General features: G+C 51.4%; 1 protein-coding gene across 2 annotated transcripts; it reads left to right on the forward strand.

The window, feature by feature from the left end:
• Positions 1-1,448: 1,448 nt before the first annotated feature.
• On the forward strand, positions 1,449-19,222 carry MAPK8IP2 (mitogen-activated protein kinase 8 interacting protein 2). 2 transcript variants are annotated; one of them, XM_031938046.1, is made up of 12 exons: positions 1,449-2,053; positions 6,198-6,303; positions 7,650-7,895; positions 8,121-8,214; positions 8,796-10,607; positions 11,023-11,098; positions 11,344-11,516; positions 11,772-11,881; positions 12,643-12,750; positions 13,084-13,154; positions 17,723-17,821; positions 18,034-19,222. In XM_031938046.1, exons 1-12 carry the CDS (start codon positions 1,989-1,991, stop codon positions 18,104-18,106), a joined length of 3,033 nt encoding a protein of 1,010 aa, XP_031793906.1. In that variant the 5' UTR covers positions 1,449-1,988; the 3' UTR covers positions 18,107-19,222. The 2 variants fall into 2 exon arrangements, with proteins under 2 accessions (XP_031793906.1, XP_031793905.1); XM_031938045.1 differs by lacking the exon at positions 1,449-2,053 and adding an exon at positions 4,858-4,973.
• The last annotated feature ends 2,053 nt before the right edge of the window (positions 19,223-21,275 follow it).

Here is a 21,275-nt window from a genome sequence, read left to right on the forward strand (position 1 = left end):
AACCCAGATTCTCTGATCTCAAGCCTAGCATTCTTTCTAACACATCACACCAGAGCATCTCCAGGATAGATAATTTTACCTCTCATTCGTCATTGTTTTTAGGATGGGCAATCCAGGCTCAAAATGATTAAACAATGATCAGATATATACATTCTGAATGGGGGAGAAGAGACTATCATTTTTTCAGAAGCCAGTGCCCCCAAATACTTTAAAGGACCATGAGGGAATAAAAAGAGGCAAGCTTAGGTCTTGTTCATATTTTTTATTGTAGGAACATTCTAGGGACAGAACAGATAAGAAGATGGAGAAACATCATTTTAATAAGTGAACTATTCCCAAGAAAACAAATATAAAAAATATGGGATTTGGGATGAGAGGGTGTGAAATTTAAGGTCTGTATATAGGTCTAAAAAGGAGACATGGAGGTAGAAATAGTATAGAAATAAAATAAAGTCGATAGGGAATTGGGCTAGGAACAGGGAGATGCAAGAGAAGGGTTTAAAGAAAAAAAAGTGGGAGGTAGAGTCAGGGATAGTTATCAGTAAGACAAATTTCAAACAGGAAGAACTGCTAGGGTGATTGCAGAAAGGAGGGAGCTAGACAGAGGAGGAAGGAGAGACAGAGACAGAGAAAGAGAGAGAGACAGAGACACAGAGATAGAGACAGAAAGACAGACACACACACAGAGACAGAGAGACAGACAGAGACACGCAGAGACAAAGAAAGACAGAGAGAGACAGAGACAGAGAGAGAGAGAGGGAGGGAACTGGATTGGGGATAACACTGCTTCAATTTCAGATAAGTTGTGCTTCTATCACCTCTCTTTTATTTCTTTTCTCCTTTAAAGTGTGAGGCTAGGATGAAGAGCAGGTTAAAAAACCAAACACATAACTAACAATAATTGTATGTGCAGGGATGAACTTGCCCATAAACAGAATGAGTCAGGAAGCGAAATCCAGCAATTTGTTGTTTACAAACAAACTTAAAACATAAAGATTCATACAGAGGAGGGGCAGCTTAATCTCATCCCCGATTCCAGGTCCGTTCCGGCCCCGGCAGCAACCAAAGGATGGCCACCAACCCGTCGGTACCTTCTTCGTGGACAGCTCCATCTCAACCACAACAGTGCCCCAAGGATCAGGTTATGTCTCAGGCCCCCGGTGTCTTCACGGATCTTCGGTTCTGTCCCAGCCCTGTCAATACTCTCTTCGGGGTCACGGACAGCTCCTTTCCGACCCCCCCCAGCCCTCGGGATGGACACCTTCGTGTCCGCCCGCGATGTCCGCTTCAGGGCCAGCTCCCGTTATTTCCCTGAGGAGCCACCGCTAGGTCTCGGCTGCATCAGAACCTTCTCCATGGACAGCTCCATCTCGGCTTAGTCTCGGACAGCTCCATCGCCCCTGCAGCCTCGTGCTCTCCGCCGACCTCCCAGCATCCTCAAGTCTGACCGATCGGTCAGTCTGTCCCACCGCTGCCTCCCTCATCCTTCTGGTCCCTCGAGACCTTGGACCCCGGCCCTGTCTGCTCCCCTGCAGCTGCGCGCCTCTACCCAGCAGCCCCTCTTCCTCTGCCTTACGACATCATCCGTTCCCAACCGGATGGATCTTCAGCATCCTTTGCCTCCGCGGTCCTCGCCCCCACACCGCTGCCCTGCCTGATTCCCCTACACCCGATCCCCTCATCTGCACCGGATCCCCTTGGTCTCGCATCCACCAACCAGCTTCCCGGCCAGGCTCCCCTCCCCCCTCGTCTCACCTCCTCCCCCTTTCCATCCTGCCCCTCCCTCCCCCTCCCCCTGCGGCACTGCTGCCTGTGCAGCCGCGGGATCTGCTCCGGGTGTCTCGGACGGCGGCGGCGGTCGCGGGGTGCGTGGGGCTCACAGGACAGTGGGGGGACGAGCGGCGAGCGAGGGAGCCGGGGCGGGGGCTGGCGGCGCCGTCCACCCCTCCCCCCATCTCCGCAGTCGGGCAGCCTTTCCCCGGGAGAAGATGGCGGATCGGGCGGAGATGTTTTCTCTCTCTACCTTCCACTCCCTGTCACCGCCGGGAGGCAGGTAGGTACCTGGGACGCTCAGACCTCGGCTGCTTCCCGCACCCTCTCCGAGTCCTCTCCCATCCTCCCTCCTTTACGGCCCTCTCCAGGTCAGCACCCTCTCCCCTCCTCGATTACTCATCTACCCCCTCCCCTGGCCCCTCTCCCACCCCCATCTCCCGGTCCCCTATCCTTTGGCTTCCAATTCTTCCTTCCCCATCCCCCGGCTCCCTCGCAGCTGGTTTCCTGGTGCCCCTTCCCTGCGTCCTCATCCCCTGCTTTCTCCACCCCCTGCCACCCCATCTTTCATCCCCGTCCTCTGTCCCCCATCCCTTTTCTAACTGTTCAGGCGCCCTCGGGTTCCAGGCCGCCCGCCCCTCCCCCAATCCCTCCGGTCTCTGGGTCTCCCCCTTCCTTCTCAGACCTGTGCTCTCCTTTTCGGGCCTGGACCTTCCATCCCTGAAGTCCGGCCCGCAATGAAAGGCCGTAGCTGGCCACAGTCCTGGGCCCGGGGCCATTGTCCCTACATCCAGGACCTGCGACATCCTTCCACTACTGCAGGCCTGGCCTGTATCTGGGCCTGGACGGCAAAGGGTAACAGAGCCTGAGTGAAAGGCTGGGGTTCGGGGTCTGAGGAAAGAGGATGCAGTCTGTGGAAGAGTTTGGGGGAGGGGGATAAGGAGGATGGGGGATGGGGCCTGGTCCAGAACTGAAGTTAGGGGGTGGAGCCAGGAAAGTGGACTAGGGAAGGGAAATGGAGTCCTTGGGGAGGGGTAGGATACCTGGGGGAGGGGGACAAACAGGGCCTTGCTCCTTCCATTATGCTCCACCCCTTCTCTCCTCCCCATCAGCTGCTGCAGCACCAGCCCCAACACCACCACCACCCCCCCCAGCTCAGCAAAGCTCCCCTGGGGAAGGGCGGGGTTGTGGGTTAGGACTGAAGATGAGGAACAGAGAAGAGAGGGACCCCTGAACTAACCCAGACCTTTGGGCAGGTGCCAAACCTATGGGAGTTGGCCTAGTCCTATCCTGCTCTGTCCTTCCCTGTGGGAGCCAAAGTTCTGGTGCTGCTGGGAGATGGGTCTGATAGGTAAAGGGGGAAATGAAGGAAGTTGGGGGCTATAGGAAGTGGGGCGGGGGAACTCTGAGAGGGCCTTTGTTGTAAGGAGTGGAAAGGAAACCCTTGGAGAGCAAGGACTTGATGCAAAGTAGTCAAGGACACAGTAGGTCCCAACCATCCCTTGTGTCGATTAAGCCCTTATTTGTGCCAGTTGCAGCAGTGACAGGCCCTGGCAGAGAGACAAAGACCAATGAACCTTGGGCTTTGCCCTTGTGGAGGATGGAAGGGGTTCATAGGCAAAGAGGAAAACATGAACAAATGTAGGAAAGCCCAGAAGGAAGAAGGGCATCGGAGTGCTCCAAAATTGCCCAGAGGAAGCTTGTTACCAACTGGGCCTTGGGGCAGGGGATCAGAGAAGGCCACCTGGAGGAGGCGGCTTTTGAGCTGAGTTTTTAAGAATGGGTAGGATTTCCCCAAATGCAGATGGAGAAGGGGAATAGCATTTCAGGCACCAGGAATATAAAGGCATGAAGACAGGAAAGTATGAGATGTGTGGCAGGCCATGGACATCCCTCCAGTTGGTTGAGGTAAAACTGGAAAAGAAAAGAGCAGAAGACTTTAAACCAAGAAAAAAGGCATCCCAGGGGCATTTGGGAGTCTTCAAGTGGTTTGTGAATAATGTACATAAGAAAAATGTTTTGATAATATGAGCAGGACGGATCGAAGAGAGAAGGGGGGCTGGAAACAGGCAGATCAGTTAAAAGATTATTGTAATAATCCAGGTAAAAGGTGATGGGGATCTGAATTAGGGTGCTGCTTATGTGGAAATGGATGGCTACAGAGATGTGGATGTAGAAACAATAAGGTTTGACAACTGATTAGAGAGGGAGTTGAGAGAAACAATGAGGTTTCAAGTCTGGGTGCCTAAGATGTAAATGACAAATCTGGGAGGACTAGAGCTGGGGCGAAAAGGTTGGTTTGGGATATGTCTGATTTACTTATGGGAATTCCAGACCCAAACCCAGAAAGTAAAGTAGAGATAAGCATTATGGGAAACAGGAAAGTATGGGTTCAAGTCTTATTCTGGTTATGTGACAAATCACTTAACTACAGTGCTCCTAGGTAATGCTCTAAGATGATACTCAATTATGTCTATATTGTCATATTATAAAACTATAAAAACAAGTATTATAAAATCATAAGAATTGTGGTTTAAAAATTTGGAGAGAGAGAAAGGAAGAGGGGGGAGGGAAGGAGGGGAGAAAAGAGGAGAGGTGGGAATTCAAGAATGAATGGTTGGGAACTTGTGTGTCCTGGGCCATATGTATCAATCCCTAGCTCTCCAAGGGCTCCTCTTAGAGGTCCCCCAACCCCACCTCTTGGAGCCTCCAACTTCATTCAGTTCCCATTCCACCTATCTCCCATTGGCACCAGTTTGGGATATCCCAGGTGGAGATGTCCAGTGGACAGAGAACCAGGCAGTTCTGGAAGCTCAGGAGACCGTGCAGGGCTGAAGATACAGATTTGGTGGTCTTCTCTATAGAGATAACAGCTGGAGCCCCGAGAGTGGATGAGATCACAAAGCAGGATGGACAAGAGAATAGGGAGAGAAGGGACTCAAGACAGATTCCTTGGACACATCAATATTAGGGGAATATTAGGGGAAGAAGAGATTGTAAGTGTCCGTTCCTGGATTTGAATTCAGCTCTTTCTGAATCCAGGTTCAGCACTCCATTCACTACGTCATCTCTCTGTAACAGGTTCGAGGCAGTTCTCAGTGGATGACCTCAAACTTTTCAAAACATAAGGACTTCTGTCACCTGAGGAAGAGGGGGCAGAAACTGCACTGGGTGCTTCAGGAGGAGAAGAATGGGCAGAGAGTGTAACAGGGGACAATACAAAATGAATAAAAAAGGATTCCCAGGCAGGAGTAAAGGAGTAAAGCAAATACAAATTTATAATGGATGAATCTGGCCTTGAAAACGTCAATTGTCACAAAGTATATTTGGCTAATTTGGGGAGAACAGAGAAAGGAAGGTGGGCTCTCTATAGAGGCCTCATGAGAATGCTAAGGGGAGCCTGGAGATCAGATATTCAGGTACTCCTCTAGGGGTACTGAAATCAGGAATGGTGGTGGTGAAACGACCTATCATTGTTATTGAGAACTTTCAGGGGGTTGCCTGAAACAAGGTTCCAGCTGGACACTTCTCTGAGGATCCAAGAACCATTCTGAAATCAGTGGGTGGTTATGGGTGGAATTGACATTGGGGTATGGGGGAAAGGATATGTGAAGTGTGGATGTCTGAGGGCTATTTATTGGGAAGTGTACAGGGAATTTTGGAGCCTGGAGGCCTAGTTGGGCCCAGAGAAGTTGCCTAAGCTCTCTGGGCTTGTTTATTGAGTCCTCTCCCCCCTTCTCTTTTTCTTCCTCTCCTCTTCTCCCTTTTCCTCTCCCCCTTTCTCCTCTTCCTCCTTCAATCCCATTCCCTCTCCTTTCCTCTACCTTCTCCACCTCTCTCCTTTACTCTCCTCCCCTCTCTTCTTCTTCTCCGCTTTTCTTCTTTTCTTTCCTCTCCTCCCTTTCCTTCTCCTCTTCTCCCTTTCCTCTTCTCTCTTGTCTCCTCCCTTCCACCTCTCTTTCTGTCTCTCTCTCTCCAAACCTTCAAACAACTCTTATAGTTTTATAATAAGATTTATTATGATTCAGTATAATCTTAGAGTATTGCTTGGGAGCACTATAGGGGTTAAATGACTTGCCCGAGATCACATAGCCAGAATAGTTTAGAGGCAAGACTTGAATCCACATCTTCCTATCTCCCATAATGCTCCTTTACTTTACTATCTGGAAAAATCTTCCTCTCAGGGAATCTGAAAGATAAAGAATTGCAACAGTTCTCCAGGGGCCCCATTTTCCCTGCCCCACTCCCATTTGGTAGCTCTGGAGGGAGGGAGGGGTTGGTAGCCCAGCCAAGTCCCAAATCCACTCTAGTATTGCTTGCTTTGAAGCAGTGCCCCCTGCTTGAGCAGGCTTTTCCCAGGGATCAATGGATGGGACTAGGGTGGGAAGATGGCTTTTACAGGATCCCTCATCCTTCTGCCCCCTCAGGCCTCCCCAGGACATCAGCCTGGAAGAATTTGATGACGAAGATCTGTCTGAGATCACCGATGACTGTGGCATTGGTCTCAACTATGATTCGGACCCTTGTGAGAAGGTGGGGAGGAGGTGGGGCTGGCAGGGGTAGGGGTGTTGGCGCAGGAGCCTATGCTGGACAGATGGGGTGTAGCAGGGAGGGGCTGGGCTTCGGCTATTCTGTTCTCCTGTGGTGTCTGTGAGATGGGGAAGCTTTGGGTCTCTATCAGTCCCTTAATATGGAAATTCCCTCAGGGTCTAACCTTCCCTCTTGCTGCTAGATACCTGCCTTTTGGGACTTATCCCTAAGGGTGCTGGTTTATGCTGTGGCTCATTATGTCTAGCTATTCTAACCCAGGCCCAAACCAATCACATAATCTGGAGGTGGAAGAGTTCCCAGAGGAACCTGGGGTCCATCCCTTTCCTAAGCAAAGAGTTCCTCTACAACAAACCAGACAAGTGATCAAACAGCAAACAGCCTGGAGCTCTCCAGGGAGAAGGAACCTACTACTTTTCTAGGCGACTCTTCCTACTCTGGGCCAACTCCCACTGTTGGGCTGTTAGTCTAAGTTTGCTCCCTTGCAAATCCTTCCCGTTGCTCCTGGTTCAGTCCTTTGGTAACCAGTGGGAACAGAGATACCAAGTGGATCTTCCATTTCATTGGTATAAGGAGCTTCTGAGTGGACATGTGTGCAACTCAGCAGCTTCTCTGCAACTCAGCCTTAGAGAGCTGCCTAGAACTTGAGAAAAATCAGGTGACTGTTTCAGGGACACACACACACACACACACACACACACACACACAGCCACTGATTGTTAGAGTCATTGTTGAATAATAAATCCCAGGCTCTCCAAGCTCCAAAGCCACATCTCTAGTTTACTATTCTACTTAATCCCTTTTACAAATGAAAGTTCTTCAAAAACCTGAACAGAGCATACCTCCTGTCCTCCAGAGCCCTCCCTTCTCCACACAAAATATCCCCAGTCACTTCAAAGGAATCTTGTCTGGCAAGAACCGAATGGCCCTCATTGTCCCGGTCAGTCCTGTATACACACCCCCAAGACTGTCGAAGTTCTCCCTAAAATGTGGCACCTGGAGTTGGCAGGACAGTACAATGGCCAGGGCTCTGAGTCTCTGATCTCTTCACTGGGCCAAACTACTCTTGTGGCCTTATTCAATTGAGACCCAGTGTTCTGGTCTGTGGGTTTTTAATCCCTGTTTCAGCCACTTAACAGCCCTTGTCTTTCTTTATTACCTCTGGGTCTCTGGCTTCTCCATATTTGGGTGTTTGAGCTTCCTCTTTGCCAGGTCTTCACTTCCCATTTCTCGGTCTCTCTCCCCACCTCTCCGTCTCTGTCTCTCCACCCCTGGATCTCCGTCTCTGTCCATCTCTGGGGTTTCCCACTTTGGCTTTCTGTCTCCTCCAGGACAGCCTCTCTCTGGGACGCTCAGAGCACCCGCATCCTATCTGCTCCTTCCAAGATGATTTTCAGGAGTTTGAGATGATTGATGAGAATGAGGAAGAGGAAGAGGAGGAGGATGGGGATGGGGTAGAAGATGGGGGCCACAGGCATGAAATACCCCCATCCCCACCCCTCATTCCATCTCCCTCTGCCCAAGAGCCCCAGAAACCTCGTCCCACCACCCTGAACCTTACCTCACTTGGGACCCAGGTGAGATCAGACCCCGAGAGCAGGGCCAGCTCCCCCTGTGCTCCCCAGTGTGGCCTGTAGCCCTCCCCCATTTTTCTGCATGCTTGGCAGATATGTGGAAAAGAAGGGGAATTTAGAAGTGGGTCCCTGGGTCAGGAGCTTGAAGTGCAGCTCAGGGAGGAGTGAATTCATCTCTGACAAGGCTCATTCCTAATACATCTGCTCGCCCTTGACTCTTCCCCTCAGGACTCTTTGAACAACAACGGGGGCTACTCTCCCCCTCCTCCGGCCACTTGGCAGGACACCCTGCTGTCCTCACCCCCGGAAGAGTCCCACAATGGTGAGAGAGTAGAAAGAAGGACTATAAATGAGGCACAGAGAAAGAGAGAGGGTCTCAGAGAATGAAGGGAGGTGTGGAGTTCGGGAGGGGAGCCCCAAGCCTGGGGATCTGTTTAGGGGGATGGCAGGTGAACAAAGGCCAAGGGAACTGTGGGTAAAGTGGGAACTGTGAATGAAGGAGGCTGGGAGAGCTATAAATAAAGGGGGTTGAGGGAATTGTGAATGAAGGGGGCTGGGGGAGTTGTGAATGAAGCAGGATTGGGGAGCTGTGAATGAAAGGGGCTGGAGGAATTATGAATAGAGGGGGTTAGGGGAGCTGTGATGGAAGGGGATTGGGGAACTGTAAATGAAGGGGGCTCAGGGAAGTAGGACTAAAGGGGATTGGGTTGTGAATGAAGGGGCACTGGGGAGCTGTGAATGAAAGAGGTTTGGGGAGTTTTAAATGAAGAGGGCTTGGGAGGCTGGGGTCGGGGCTGGATTGAGCAGTGGGTAGAGATCTGTTAAACGGCAGGAAAGGGCTGGGGGTTGTGGGGGAGGGGGGAGAGGTTGGGAGCCCTTACTGCCCCGCCTTTCTCCTTGCAGCACATCGCGGGTCTCACGTTTGCACCGCAGATGGGCACCGGGAGGAACAGTGTGGGCCCCCCAGTGGCTACGATTGTGAAGGGAACCGGCCCAGAGAGGGGTCCGAGGCTTCCCCAGGGCACCCGGCTGCTCCCGGCGGCTCCTCGCCCTCCTCGGACCCGGGCATCGAGGCCGACTTGCGCAGCCACTCCAGCGGGAGCCGGAGCCGAAGCCGGGGCCGGGGCAGAGGCCGGGGCCTCCGGAGCAGTCAGGAGCTGTCCTCCCCGGGCTCGGGCTCGGGCTCGGGCTCGGACTCCGAGGACGCCGAAGGGGAGCTGGCGGCCGCGGGGCCCGGGTCCGGCGGCCGAAGCCTGGGCCACATGATCTCCTCCATCTCCGAGACGGAGCTCGACCTGAGCAGCGACGGCGGCAGCAGCAGCGGCCGCTCCTCCCACCTCACCAACTCTATAGAAGAAGCGTCGTCTCCGGCCTCGGAGCCAGAGGCCGAGCCCGAGCCCGAGGCCGGCCTGGCGTCGGAGCCCGGGCTCCCGGGGGCCGGCCTGGAGCCTTCCCCGCGGCTTCCCGAGCCGCCTGCATTGGCGGCGCCCGTCGAGCCTCCCGGCATCCTTCGGCGGCCCGCCTATCTGCCCGTAGGGCCGGGAGGGGCCGGGGCCGGGCCTCCTGCCGGGCCTCCGGCCGTGCCTCCTGCCGGACCTCCTGCCGGACCCGACGAGGCCAACAGCGAGTACGAATCGGGGTCTGAGTCGGAGCCCGACGTGAGCGAAGACGCAGACTCTCCGTGGCTGCTCAGCAACCTGGTGAGCCGCCTCATCTCCGAGGGCTCGTCGCCCATCAGCTGCCCGGCGCAGTGCCTGTCCCCCGGGCCGGGACACCCGCCCGCAGCGCCGGCCTCCGCCCCCGCCGCCGCGCCGCCCGCACCGCCCTCCCCCAGTGACACCATCTCCCCCACGTCCGCTTCGGTGTCCGCCTCGGAGCTGGGCCGTGTTCCGGACGGTGGGGGCCGCGGGGGCCGCTCGGGCCCCGGGCTGGCCTTCGAGGACACCGAAGAAGAGGAAGAGGAAGAAGAGGAGGAAGAGGACGAGGACGAGGAGGAGCGGGAGCCTGAGCGTGCCCCGGGGGCCCCTGCTAGCATTGAGCTGGAGCTGGTGGACATGGAGACTCTGTGCGGAGGCGGGGGCGGGGGCGGCGGTGCCCTGCAGCCCCCCGGCAGGCCCCCCGCCCCGGCGCGTCCGCCCTCCGCCCAGCCCGGGCCCTTCCTCTTCCTCAGCAATCCCACGCGGGACACCATCACTCCCGTGTGGGGCGCGCCAGGCCGGGCCGCCCGCGCCAGCCGCGCCTGCTCGGCGGCCTGCTCCGAGGAAGAGGAGGAGGACGAGGAAGACGAGGAGGAGGATGAAGAGGAAGAGGAGGACGAAGAGGAAGGAGACGAGGAGGAAGACGAGGAAGCCACGGGAGTGGTGGCCCCGCGCGGGCTGGGGCTGGGGCCCGGCCCAACAGCCCCCCGAGACGCGTCTCTGGTGTACGACGCCGTCAAATACACGCTCGTGGTGGACGAGCACACGCAGCTGGAGCTGGTGAGCCTCCGGCGCTGCGCCTCCGGGCTTAGCCAGGACAGCCAGGCCAGCGACAGCGGCAGCGACAGCGGCAGCGAGGACGCGGGCTCCCCGCCGGGGCCGGGGGCTCCGGGGGCCGGAGACCTGCTTCTGGGAGGCCGCAGCGGCTCGGCCTCCCCGGACAGCCCGGACAGCCCCGACCTCACCTTCTCCAAGAAGTTCCTCAACGTCTTCGTCAACAGCACATCCCGCTCCTCCAGTAAGAGCCCCTGGGGGGGGGGGGGAGGGAGGATCGAGGCTGTACTGGGAGAGGGGCCCGGGGCTGGCCTGGGGCTGGGGACTCCGGGGACCGGCAAGCTTGGTCTCCCAAAGGAGGCAGTCCAGGCCCAAAGTGCTCAGCACTGTATCTAGCACCAAGCTTAGGGCGTGGACCCAGGATGAGGAAAACATGGGGAGAACTGGAGTCCAACAGGGTTTCCATATTCAATTCAACAGTCGATTTGGGATACTCCAATGCACCCCCAACAGTGGTGCTGGGGGTGAGAAGGGAGACCTGGGCTCGGTGTCTGGGGGCCCATCCCCTGGTACCTCCTCTTCCTCCCCTCCCCCTGCCTCTTTTACCGTCTCCCTTCCTCCTTCCCTCTACCTCTCTTTCTCTTCTTCTCCTAACTCAGGTACAGAGTCCTTTGGGCTTTTCTCCTGCGTGATCAACGGAGAGGAGAGAGAGCAAACCCATCGAGCTGTTTTCAGGTAACACGCTCCTCTCTCACCACTTTGGGTGACCACTGACCTTTGTCCTGGCTACTCTTACCCCCAACCCTGGGGGAACTCTGCTTCCTCTAGCCCTGGGTACACCTCTGCTCCTCCTATCCCTGGATGATTTCTCTGTCTCTTCCCCAAGATTCACTGACCCCTCTGCCCTGGCTGACCTCTGCCCCTTTGCCCTGGACTGACTAACCCCTCTAGCCCAGGGTGACCTCTGCCCCTGGCCTCAGGTTCATCCCAAGACATGCTGATGAGCTGGAACTTGACGTGGATGACCCTGTTCTGGTGGAGGCTGAGGAGGATGACTTCTGGTTTCGAGGCTTTAACATGAGGACAGGAGAGCGGGGCATCTTCCCAGCCTTCTATGCTCATGCTGTTCCTGGCCCCACCAAGGACCTTCTGGGTAGGTCTCAGACCAGGCTCTGACCCCAGTCTTCATCACTGACTCCATCTCTCCTCGGTCCTGGCCCTGATCCCCATTCCCCTGGAACTTGGTATTTATTGACTCAAGGACCAAGAATGTTCATGGGTCATTCCAGTTCCAGAAGTCATTGGATAGGCCGTCTTTTCTTAGGGGCCTTTTTGGGGGGAGTAGGCAAAGTGAGGAACAGGACCTCCCATTGCTTGCTCCATTCTCATTCTTCTTCTGATTCTACAGGGGGAAAGCGGAGCCCATGCTGGGTGGAACGGTTTAACGTGCAGTTTCTGGGCTCTGTAGAGGTTCCCTGTCACCAAGGCAATGGGATCCTTTGTGCAGCCATGCAGAAGGTGAGCGGGGGGAGGACTGGGCAGGTAAAGATTCTGCCAGTGACTCACTGTACCTCGGGAATGGTGGGGGCAGAGGCTGCGTCATGCCCAGTTGCACATCCCCAGCTCCACCACCTCTCCTAGTCCTGCCTTCTGTTCCCCACCTCCCTCGGGATCTGCTGCAGCTCCTCGACCCTTTCCACCTCTGGGCAGCCTCAGCCCTGGGCTTCATTCCAAGCTTTGGCTGAGATGGGATCAGCGATTCAAAGGAGAGTCTGAGTAACTCCTTCGAACCCCCCAATCTTGAAAAGACACATTTTTGATGGGGTACAGATACCCTACCGATAGGAGCAATAGAGGCAGAGCCTCCAGCACTATTTCTGCAGAGGCAGCTCTCAGCCCTGTTCAAAGAGACCTTCCCCTTCCCCAGGACCTAGGCTGAGTGGTAGTAGCATCCTTCCCAGGGACCGTTCCTGGACTCAGTGCTCTCCTTTGCTCATACACTTAAGTTCCTGTTTTCTTTCTGAGGAACACTTCCAGCACTGCCCTTATTTGCTGAGATTGGAATCTAAAGGTCCCCTGCCCTTTGCCCCTTGTCCCATCTTGCATGCTTCCGAATGGTGTTTTTCATTGCTCTCCAAGACTAGATGTTGCTCAAGGCTGTCACTTGACAGCCTGCAAAATTCGGAGCCATGTAAACATCCTAAAAATGATCAAATTAAGGGAAGAAGTAAACTCTGTCGCACTCTGAGCCCCTGTGACTCCCAATTGTTTCTCTGCAGATTGCCACAGCCCGGAAGCTGACGGTCCATCTGCGTCCGCCAGCCTCCTGTGACCTCCAGATCTCCCTTCGAGGGGTCAAGCTGAGTCTAAGTGGGGGTGGGCCTGAGGTGAGGACCCAGGGTGCTTGAGGTGGGAAGCCAGGACAGTAAATGGCATGATTCGGTGGAGAAACAATGGGATGGCTAGTCAAAGGAGTTGGGTTGGATAATACATTACTGCCTCTTGGACTTGGCCGAGTCGTTCCTGTAGACTTCAGCTGGAAAATGGGAGTGTGGAAGGAGGGGGATGGAGGTAGGCTGGATGACCTTTACATTCTGTCATACCTACATGTTATGACCTTTGATTTTAAAGTGACCTTGAGGCTATTGGGTAGGGATGGCCCCAGGGCTTCTTTAGCTGGTTTCTACTGGACTTTTCTCCCCAATTCTCTGCTGTTCTAGTTTGAGCGCTGCAGTCACTTCTTCCAGATGAAGAACATCTCATTCTGTGGCTGCCATCCCCGAAACAGCTGGTGAGAGCCTCCTGCACTCTATTTCTCACGTGCTTCCCTATTACCCCTGCAGACCCAATTATGCTCCTCTGGGCTTCCATATATTCTTGTGTTTGCCATAAGCTCCCCCGTGCTCCACATGCCCCTTGGTCATCACACTGTTCCCCTGCTTGTGTTCTTGAGTCCTCTATCCTGCTGTGGATTGTCCATCTTCTATCTCTTGTCTGTTGTGCTCCATGAACCTCCACATAACCTCATATAGAGGTACCCTGTGGGGCTTTAATGAGCCTCATATGTACTTGTGGCCCACTATGACCCTTGGTGCACATCCTAGACGGTCCCCGCATGTCCCCTGGACTCTCACGTGCCTGATACCTTGTGTATATAGCAGGTAGGAACGCATGTGATGTGATGTGCTACAGGTGAGAACTGGAGTGAATGTGGTTGTGTATGAGTGTGTGTGTGTGTGTGTGTGTGTGTGTGTGTGTGTATGTGTGCCCTAAGAGGAAGGGTTTACACTGTCAAAAAGATCAGTGAAATCTAGGCAGAAAAGGGTTCAAAGAAGTCATTGAGTTTGATGACCATTGAAAACCCGATGGGAGAGGGAAGAAACTGATGAAATGGTAAAGAACAGAAGTCTTTGGTGGGGGACAGATGAGTCTTGGGTAAGTAGTGGTAAGGAGGACGGGAGATAAAGGCTAACAGATACAGTGATCACAGAGAGAGTGACCTGTCACAGCTCTTGTAGGGTTCCTCATCTGGCTGAAGGGCTGCTTGCCCCTTCCTGCTTTCTCCAGCCTCCAAGGATGAAGTATCGGTGCTCTTCTCCAAAACCGATGGCTCCCCCCTCTGTCAGCCTGCAGAGGGTGCTACTCCTCGTCCCCAATTCTTAGCCTCTTCTCTGTCAAGACCACAAAATAATGGAGTAGCTGTCTGACTTGGATCCTCATCCTTCCATGGAGATACTTGAGGGGGCAGCTAAGTGGAAACGTGAATAGAATGTTGGTGGGCTTGCAGTTAGGAACTCCTGAATTCAAGTGTTGCTTCAGACACTTTACTAGCTATATAACTCTGTAAGTCTTTCAGCCTCAGTCTCCCCCATGTGCAAAATGGGAATAATAGCACCTACCTTTTGATATTGTGAAGATAGAATGAGATCCACAGTGCTTTGCAAATCGCCAAGTGCTATATAGATGCTGTTATTATTGAGGTAACCACAAGGGGGCAGAAGGATCCAAGAAAGACTATAAAATTTTAATTTTAGTTTTGGGTTTAGATCTGAAATTGAAAGAAGGAAGGAGCCAATGGAGAGAAGGATATTGAATGATATAAGAAAGAAGAATCCAAGAGTGGGTGGATAGAACCCCTATCACCCAGAGCAGTTCTGGGTGCTAATTTTGGACGGTTGTAATTTTTAGGAGGTTGACCCTTATATTGAACTAAATTCTGTTTGTAAAAACCCTTTTCCTCTGAGTTCTGCCCTCTGGGGCCACATAGAACAGTATTGCTATTATATGACCATACTTCTCATACTTCAATACAGCTATTATTCCTTCCCCTCACCTAGTCTTTTCTTCAAACCAAGTGTCATGTGACATAATCTCTGCTTTCCTCAGAATCCTGCTCATCCTCCTCTTGACATTGCTGTAGTTTGTCAGTGTCCTCCCCCAAAGGGGATGCTCTTGGCATAAGACAGGTTCCATATGTGATTTTGAGCAGGGAAGAATACAACAGGATGATCACTTCCATGATCTCTCTGTATTTAATTAAAGTTAACACTGCACTAGGATTTGGGGTTCCTTGTGCATAACTGATGATTCATATTGAATTTTTAGAATTTTTAGTCACTGAAGCTCCCAGGCTTTTTTTTTTTTTTTGAGATGAACTGTTATCTAGCCACAATTCTCCCATGTAATTTTTGAACCCAAGAATAAAATGTGAAATTTAGCCTATTTATTTTCATTTTATTAGATTTAGTCCATTATTCTAATCTGTCAAGACCTTTTTGGAGCCTTATTGTCACCCAACATATCTGGCTATCCCTCTGAGGACAAGCACACTGTCCCTGACTTCACCATCACCAAGTCACTGGTTAAATATTTTAAACAGCATAGAGCTAAGGCTGTATCCCTGAGGGTATTCCAATAGATGCTTCCCTCCATGGTCCCATAAGTCTCTATTAGTCCTTTGGTTCTGAATACACTTGTTTGGATTAGTATCTAGCTGAAGTCTTTCCTTCTTGAATATGAGAAAATCTCATCTGAGGGCCAAGCTGGCTGAGGTTAGAGAGCAGGAGTTGGGGATAAAAAGGGTGTTTAGAGTGACTGGGGATGAAGAAGTCTTTGGTATTAAATGGGGGCCCATATACTAGGTATGATATATTGAGAATTTCTATTCAGGAATGATTAGATTAGGTAGGTTCTGAGGTTCCTTCTAATCCTAAGATTCTGGAATTCTGGTAGGTAGGGCAAGGTAGTCTAGTGGTTTTCTAACAGCTGTTTCAAGAATAAATAGTCTTAGGAGATAAGCAGTTCCCTGTTATGGGTGATATTCCAGCAAAAATTGAGTGATCATTTGTCAAGGATGATGGAGAGGGGAAGCTCATTTAAATCAGATAACTTTAGATGATCTCGGAGATCACTATTAATTCTGAAATTCTGTGATTCTGTGGATTTGAGAAGCAAGGGATGGATGTGAAAGAGATCGAAGTGGTTGGACTTGTGTTCTTTGTAGTATGAAGGAGAGAAGAAAGAAAAGATAATCCTAGGATTTTGAGACTGGAAAAAACAATGGTGTCCATAATTGACTTAGAGGAGGTGTGAGAAGATGGTGAATGTTTTTTTGGACATGTTGAGTTTGAAGTTGCGTCTGAAGAGACATTTAGGTGGTGATGTCTGGTAGGCAGCTGGAAATATAGGACTGAAGCTCTGGGGAGAGGCTATAAGTGATTGTATAGATTGGGAAGTCATCTGCATAGAAATGATAATTACAGCCATCAGAGGGGATGAAAATGTCAAAGGAGAAATTATAAAGGGAGAAAAGAGGCTCAAAAACTGAACTTTGGGAAAGGGTCACATTTAAAGAGAAGGAAGAATAAGAGACAGAGAAACTTGGCATTAAGGTAGGGGTGTCCCACCATGGAAGCTAAAGGAAGAGAAGAAATTAAGAAGGAGGAAGTGGTCAATGATCGCATTCCACAGACAAGGCAAGGCTGAAACAGAATGAAGACTGTTTTAGTTATAAAACAACAACAACAAAAACAAAAAGAAACTATTCATTTACTTATAGAGAGCTGTTTCAGTAGAATGGGGAGAGGACCACAGCCAGATTGACTTTGAGTTGTCATTTAATGTTGAATAAGTAAGTACAGAGTAGTACTTCTTCTAAGAGTTGGGCAGTGAAACAAGAGAAAGAAGAAAATAGATATCTCATGCTCTCCTTGAGGGTATAGTAGGTTCTCAAGGGATTATTTTTATTTCTTAAGAATGGGAAGACCTGAAAAATCTCAGTCTCTGTCTCTGTCTCTATCTCTCTGTCTCTGATCCCTCTTCTTCCCCCCTTCTTTCTGGTGTGTGTGTGTGTGTGTGTGTGTGTCTGTTGGAGCAAAGTTATAAGAGAATTAGAATGAAGGATACAAGTGAAGGTGATATCTTTGGTGAGGAGGACTGTATCTTCCTCTGAAAATGGAGGCTTTGAAGGAAGGACCCATGAAAGGACCTTGAGAGACTAAGAGGAAAAGACCAGTCCAAGTATTTCACATTAGATAATTCTAATTTCCTCAGTGAAAGAAATAAAATCTTCTCTGAAAGTAAGGGGAGAAAGCATGAAGTTAGGAACTTGGGGAAAGAGGAGTTTGCTGTAGCCCCGTGGGGGAAATTAGTAGTCATTCAGAGATGAGTAAAAGGTTTGACATGTGGCAGTAAGGGCCCAGATGAAGTCAGATAGTGTGGTTTCATGATTCTCACCCCCAATTTCCATAGCAGAAGTATAATGGAGAGAGATGGTAGGGAAGTTAACCAGTGTTGATGATTATCAGAACATAAAGTCAAGAGGTCAAGGGATTCAAATGTGGAAAAGAGGACATAATCAGAATCACGATCATGAGGTCCAGCTACAGAGAGAGGGAAGTAAAACCAGGATAGGGTTAATAGGATGGAACAATATGGGAAAACCTGAGGGAAGTTCTGAAAGCAAAGAATGATAAAGGGAGAGAAATATATTTGAGGAGTGAACAGTGAGGAGAATTGGAAGGACATGATGTTGTGGTCAGAGAATGAGCAATTGTGAATGATGGAGAGGTCTTTAGTGTGATGTTTCCCTTCTTCCACCCTTGAGATATGGAAAAAGATCCCCAAGAGTGAATGACTGAGCCACTGAGGATAAAATATGAGCACAGTCATCAAGGTGGACACTGAATAGCCAGAGGATGACAGCCTCCAATGGGTCAAGAGAATGGAGATTGGGGCAGCCTGGTATAGGTGTGAAGCAACAGTGACTGGCCTGGAAGGGAAAGGAAGAAGGGGCATTAACAGAAGTGCCCCAAATAGCCCCTCCTTTCTACCTTCCCCTCATTATCCCTTCCTCCACAGCTATTTTGGTTTCATTACCAAACACCCAGTTCTCAGCCGCTTTGCTTGCCATGTGTTCGTCTCCCAAGAGTCCATGCGGCCCGTTGCCCAGAGTGTGGGGTGAGTAGGGGGTGCGTGGAGGAGGGCCTGGAGTGGCCAAAGAATGGAGTGAAGAGGTGGAAGAATCGAGGTGGGGGATAGAAAGTTGGGGGGAAGAGAGTTGGGTTGAGCTTGGGGTGTGATATGACCCAGGAGGCTACTTAGCCTTCTCACTGGGTCCCCACCTCCATTCTGACTCATCCTTCTTTTATCCTGTTCTGCTTTTCTCCCAGTCGAGCCTTTCTGGAATATTATCAAGAACACCTGGAATACGCGTGCCCCACAGAAGACATTTACCTGGAGTAGTTCTGCCTGGACTCCTCTCCTCCTCCAGGGAGACAGGAGGAGGGAGTGACCTTATGTGCTTAGAGATCTCTGAGGCTGCACTTGGAACTCTGGCCCTTATCCCTTTCCCCTCCCCATCCAGGGCACATTAAGGGGGAGACACTGGCCTTCTCCCTGAGGGAATGGGGACTCTGAGCAGATCCAGGAATCACTTGAGACCTCCCCCTTCCATGTCCTTCCTTCTCTTTGGCTATCCCTTTCTGTGTCTGTCTTTCTTCATCTGTCTGTCTGTGCCTCTGAATCTTTTCCCCTGTCCTGTGTCTCGTCTGTGTCTGCGTCCGTCTCTACGTGTGTCTTTCCCTCCCTTGTCTCTTCTCTTGGGATAGTTCTCTCTTTCTCTGTGTTTCTCTTTCTTTGTCTCTGTCTCTCCCCATGTCTGCCCCTGCCCCCCACTAGCCCTTGGCCAGTACTGAGGGCTCCGGTAGGGAACTGCTGTATTGCTGTCCGAGATAACTCTGTCCCCCAAAGGAATTCCTCCTTGATTCCCTGCCCATTTCTTTCTAAAGGAGTTTTAATTTTTATAGAGAATCTAGAGGGATCAGCTAGCTCTCTTCCCCATCCTGCTCTGCCCAGCTTGGCCCAGGCTCAGGGCGTACCCCAAGGGAGTGGGTATCTCATCCCCTCCATGACCAGGAACTACAGAAGGGGTTCTATGCTCCCACAGAGCCCAGGAGACATAGAGGGGGGTCTTGGTTCCCCTAGAACTCAGAAAATACAGAAAGGATGTTCCCTGTCCCACCCCTTGGGGAGTCTAGGAGGTAGGTAGAGGTATTCTCTGCCCCTCAATGAGCTCCAGAAACATGCTGGTGTTTTCTGCCCCCAACAGAGCCTGGGAGACACAGGGAGGGGCTTCCCTGCTCTTCTCTGAGCCCAGAGGACATGGAAGGGCCCCCTCTGCAGAGCCTAGGGGAGGGGGTCCCTCAGCATCTCCCTGGCCCTGCTGTGCCTGACCACACCGTTGCTTTGCCGCCACTGGCCCGCTCACAGCTGTCTAGTGCGAGTGTATTTGCCCTTTCCCCATGCTGTATATCCAGGCCTGGCCCAAGGGGCCCTCAATAAACTATCTGCTTGGTGTGATCCTGCCTGTTTCTGAGGCACTGCCCCAGGAAGGGGAGTGCAGGGCTGTGGACCAATAGTACTCCAGGGGCTCTGTAGACTTCTGTGGCTCCCTATCACCCCTCTTAGCTCTATGTCTACCTCCCAAAGTGGAGATTCTTGACCTCCCCTCCTTATGGCAATGAGAAAACACAAATTAACCCTTCAAAAACTTCTCAGTAGAGAAAGAGAATCCAGAATTAAGGAGAAAGGGAGGGAGGGAGGGAGGAGGAAGAAAGAGAGAGAGAGAGAGAGACAGAGATAGAGACAGAGAAAGAGAGACAGAGACAGAGAGACAGAAAGAGAGCCCATGAGGGCTACTGCCCCACAGAACCTTAGTTTTATTGGACCCCCCATGGGTGGGAGTGGGTTCCTTCTCAGAAGTGGGCCAGAGATCTGGCCTACATGGCTCCAGGCCATATTTCCCGAGTCCTCCATGATACTCTGGAGGTCCAGAGATTTGCCACAGCCTTGTCTTCCTGCCCTTGTCCCCAAGTCTGGCTTCTTTTCCCTCTATGCTCTCGGGACCCCAGGAGCATGTCGGATGCCGATCCAGAATGAATTGGGTGCAGGGGGCTCAAGAACTACTTAGAACAAAGGGGAACATGCTTCAGACAGAGGTGGGAAGTGAGAAGAAGAAACCTAGGGGAATGAGAACAAGTTTTGTTTTATACCGGGTGAGCCTAAGAAGATTGGGGGTCATCTCAATTATGCAAAAAGCAAGCTAAACCTCTGGCTGAGAGTGGCACCGGGGATGTAGTTCTGGAAATCAGCTGCAGAGAGACTGTAATTGGGAATGAGTGAGATTGCCAAGGGAGAGAGTGCAGAGAAGAGAGGGGAAAAAAGAGAAGAGAAGCCTTGTGGGCATGTGGTAGGGATGGGGAGGCAGTCCACTCGTACTAAAGTTTCTGGAAGAAAGGGGAGAAGCCAGCAAAGATGAGCTGAGGCAGCCTGGAGGTAGTTCAAAGATCCTGAACTTATAAGGCCTGATGACCTAGTTGGAGACCATGGACATGGGACCACTTTTCTCTTCTGATCCTGAACTTCCTTTTCCATGAACTACACTTTCCTATCTGCTTCCCAAGGTTGTTTTTAAGGAGAGCATATTATAAACCCCAAAGTGTGTGTGTGTGTGTGTGTGTGTGTGTGTGTGTGTGTGTGTGAGAGAGAGAGAGAGAGAGAGAGAGAGAGAAAGAAAAAGGGAAAGAGAGAGAGAAGAATGGTTAGAAAGATGGGAGTGTGAAGACCAAGGAAATGTCATGATCAATCAATCAACAAGTATTTATTAAGTGTATCCCCAGCCTGGGGATACAAAGAAACCACAGACAGTTCTTGGCTTCAAGGAGCTTATATGGGAAGAGGCAACATATAAGTAACTAGTTACATAGCTCGGCATAACATACATAAGAGGGAGAGGGAGGCTCAAGTAGATCCAGGGACTGGGAAAAGGATGGAAGATGGCACTTTGACTGAGTCTCAAAGGAAACCAGGGATGTCCTGAGGTAGAGGGAAGAAGGGAAACATTCCAAACATGGAGGAGAGCTGCCAAAAGAGGAGATGGAGGCCTGGGAGCAGAAAGGAAACCAATATTGCTGGGTCTCTGCATGTGAGAAGGTAGGAAGGGCCAAGTCATGAAGAGCCTTAAATGCTAACGAGAAGACTTACCTGAAGATGAGAGAACTATCAGAAAAGGGTAGGGAAAGGAAGGGAGTGACATGGTCTAAACTTCACTTCAGGAAAATCAGTTTGGCAGCTGAATAAAAGATGGATTGAAGGAGACTTGTGGTAGAGAGACCAATTAGAAGATTATTATCATAGTCTAGATGAGAGGTGATGAGGGCCTGGAGTAGACTGGTATCTATCAGAATGGTGGGGAGGATTTGCATCTGAGAGGTTTTGTGGAAGTAGAATTAACGCATTTTGGCCAGGGATTGAATGGGTGGATGATTGAGACTAAAAGGTCCAGAAAGATGCTGAAGTTAGATCTTAGGTGGTTCCCTCCATGGTACAGGCACACCTTGGATAGATTATGGGC

Source organism: Sarcophilus harrisii, chromosome 5 (genome assembly GCF_902635505.1).
Source record: "Sarcophilus harrisii chromosome 5, mSarHar1.11, whole genome shotgun sequence".
Lineage (NCBI taxonomy): Eukaryota > Metazoa > Chordata > Mammalia > Dasyuromorphia > Dasyuridae > Sarcophilus > Sarcophilus harrisii.

Coding starts and splice junctions, on each gene's coding strand:
- MAPK8IP2 (XM_031938045.1), top strand. CDS start 4,873: ATGACCTCAAACTTTTCAAAACATAAGGACTTCTGTCACCTGAGGAAG. Junction 8,215..8,795: donor CCCGGAAGAGTCCCACAATG/GTGAGAGAGTAG, acceptor TTCTCCTTGCAG/CACATCGCGGGTCTCACGTT. Junction 12,751..13,083: donor TAAGTGGGGGTGGGCCTGAG/GTGAGGACCCAG, acceptor CTGCTGTTCTAG/TTTGAGCGCTGCAGTCACTT.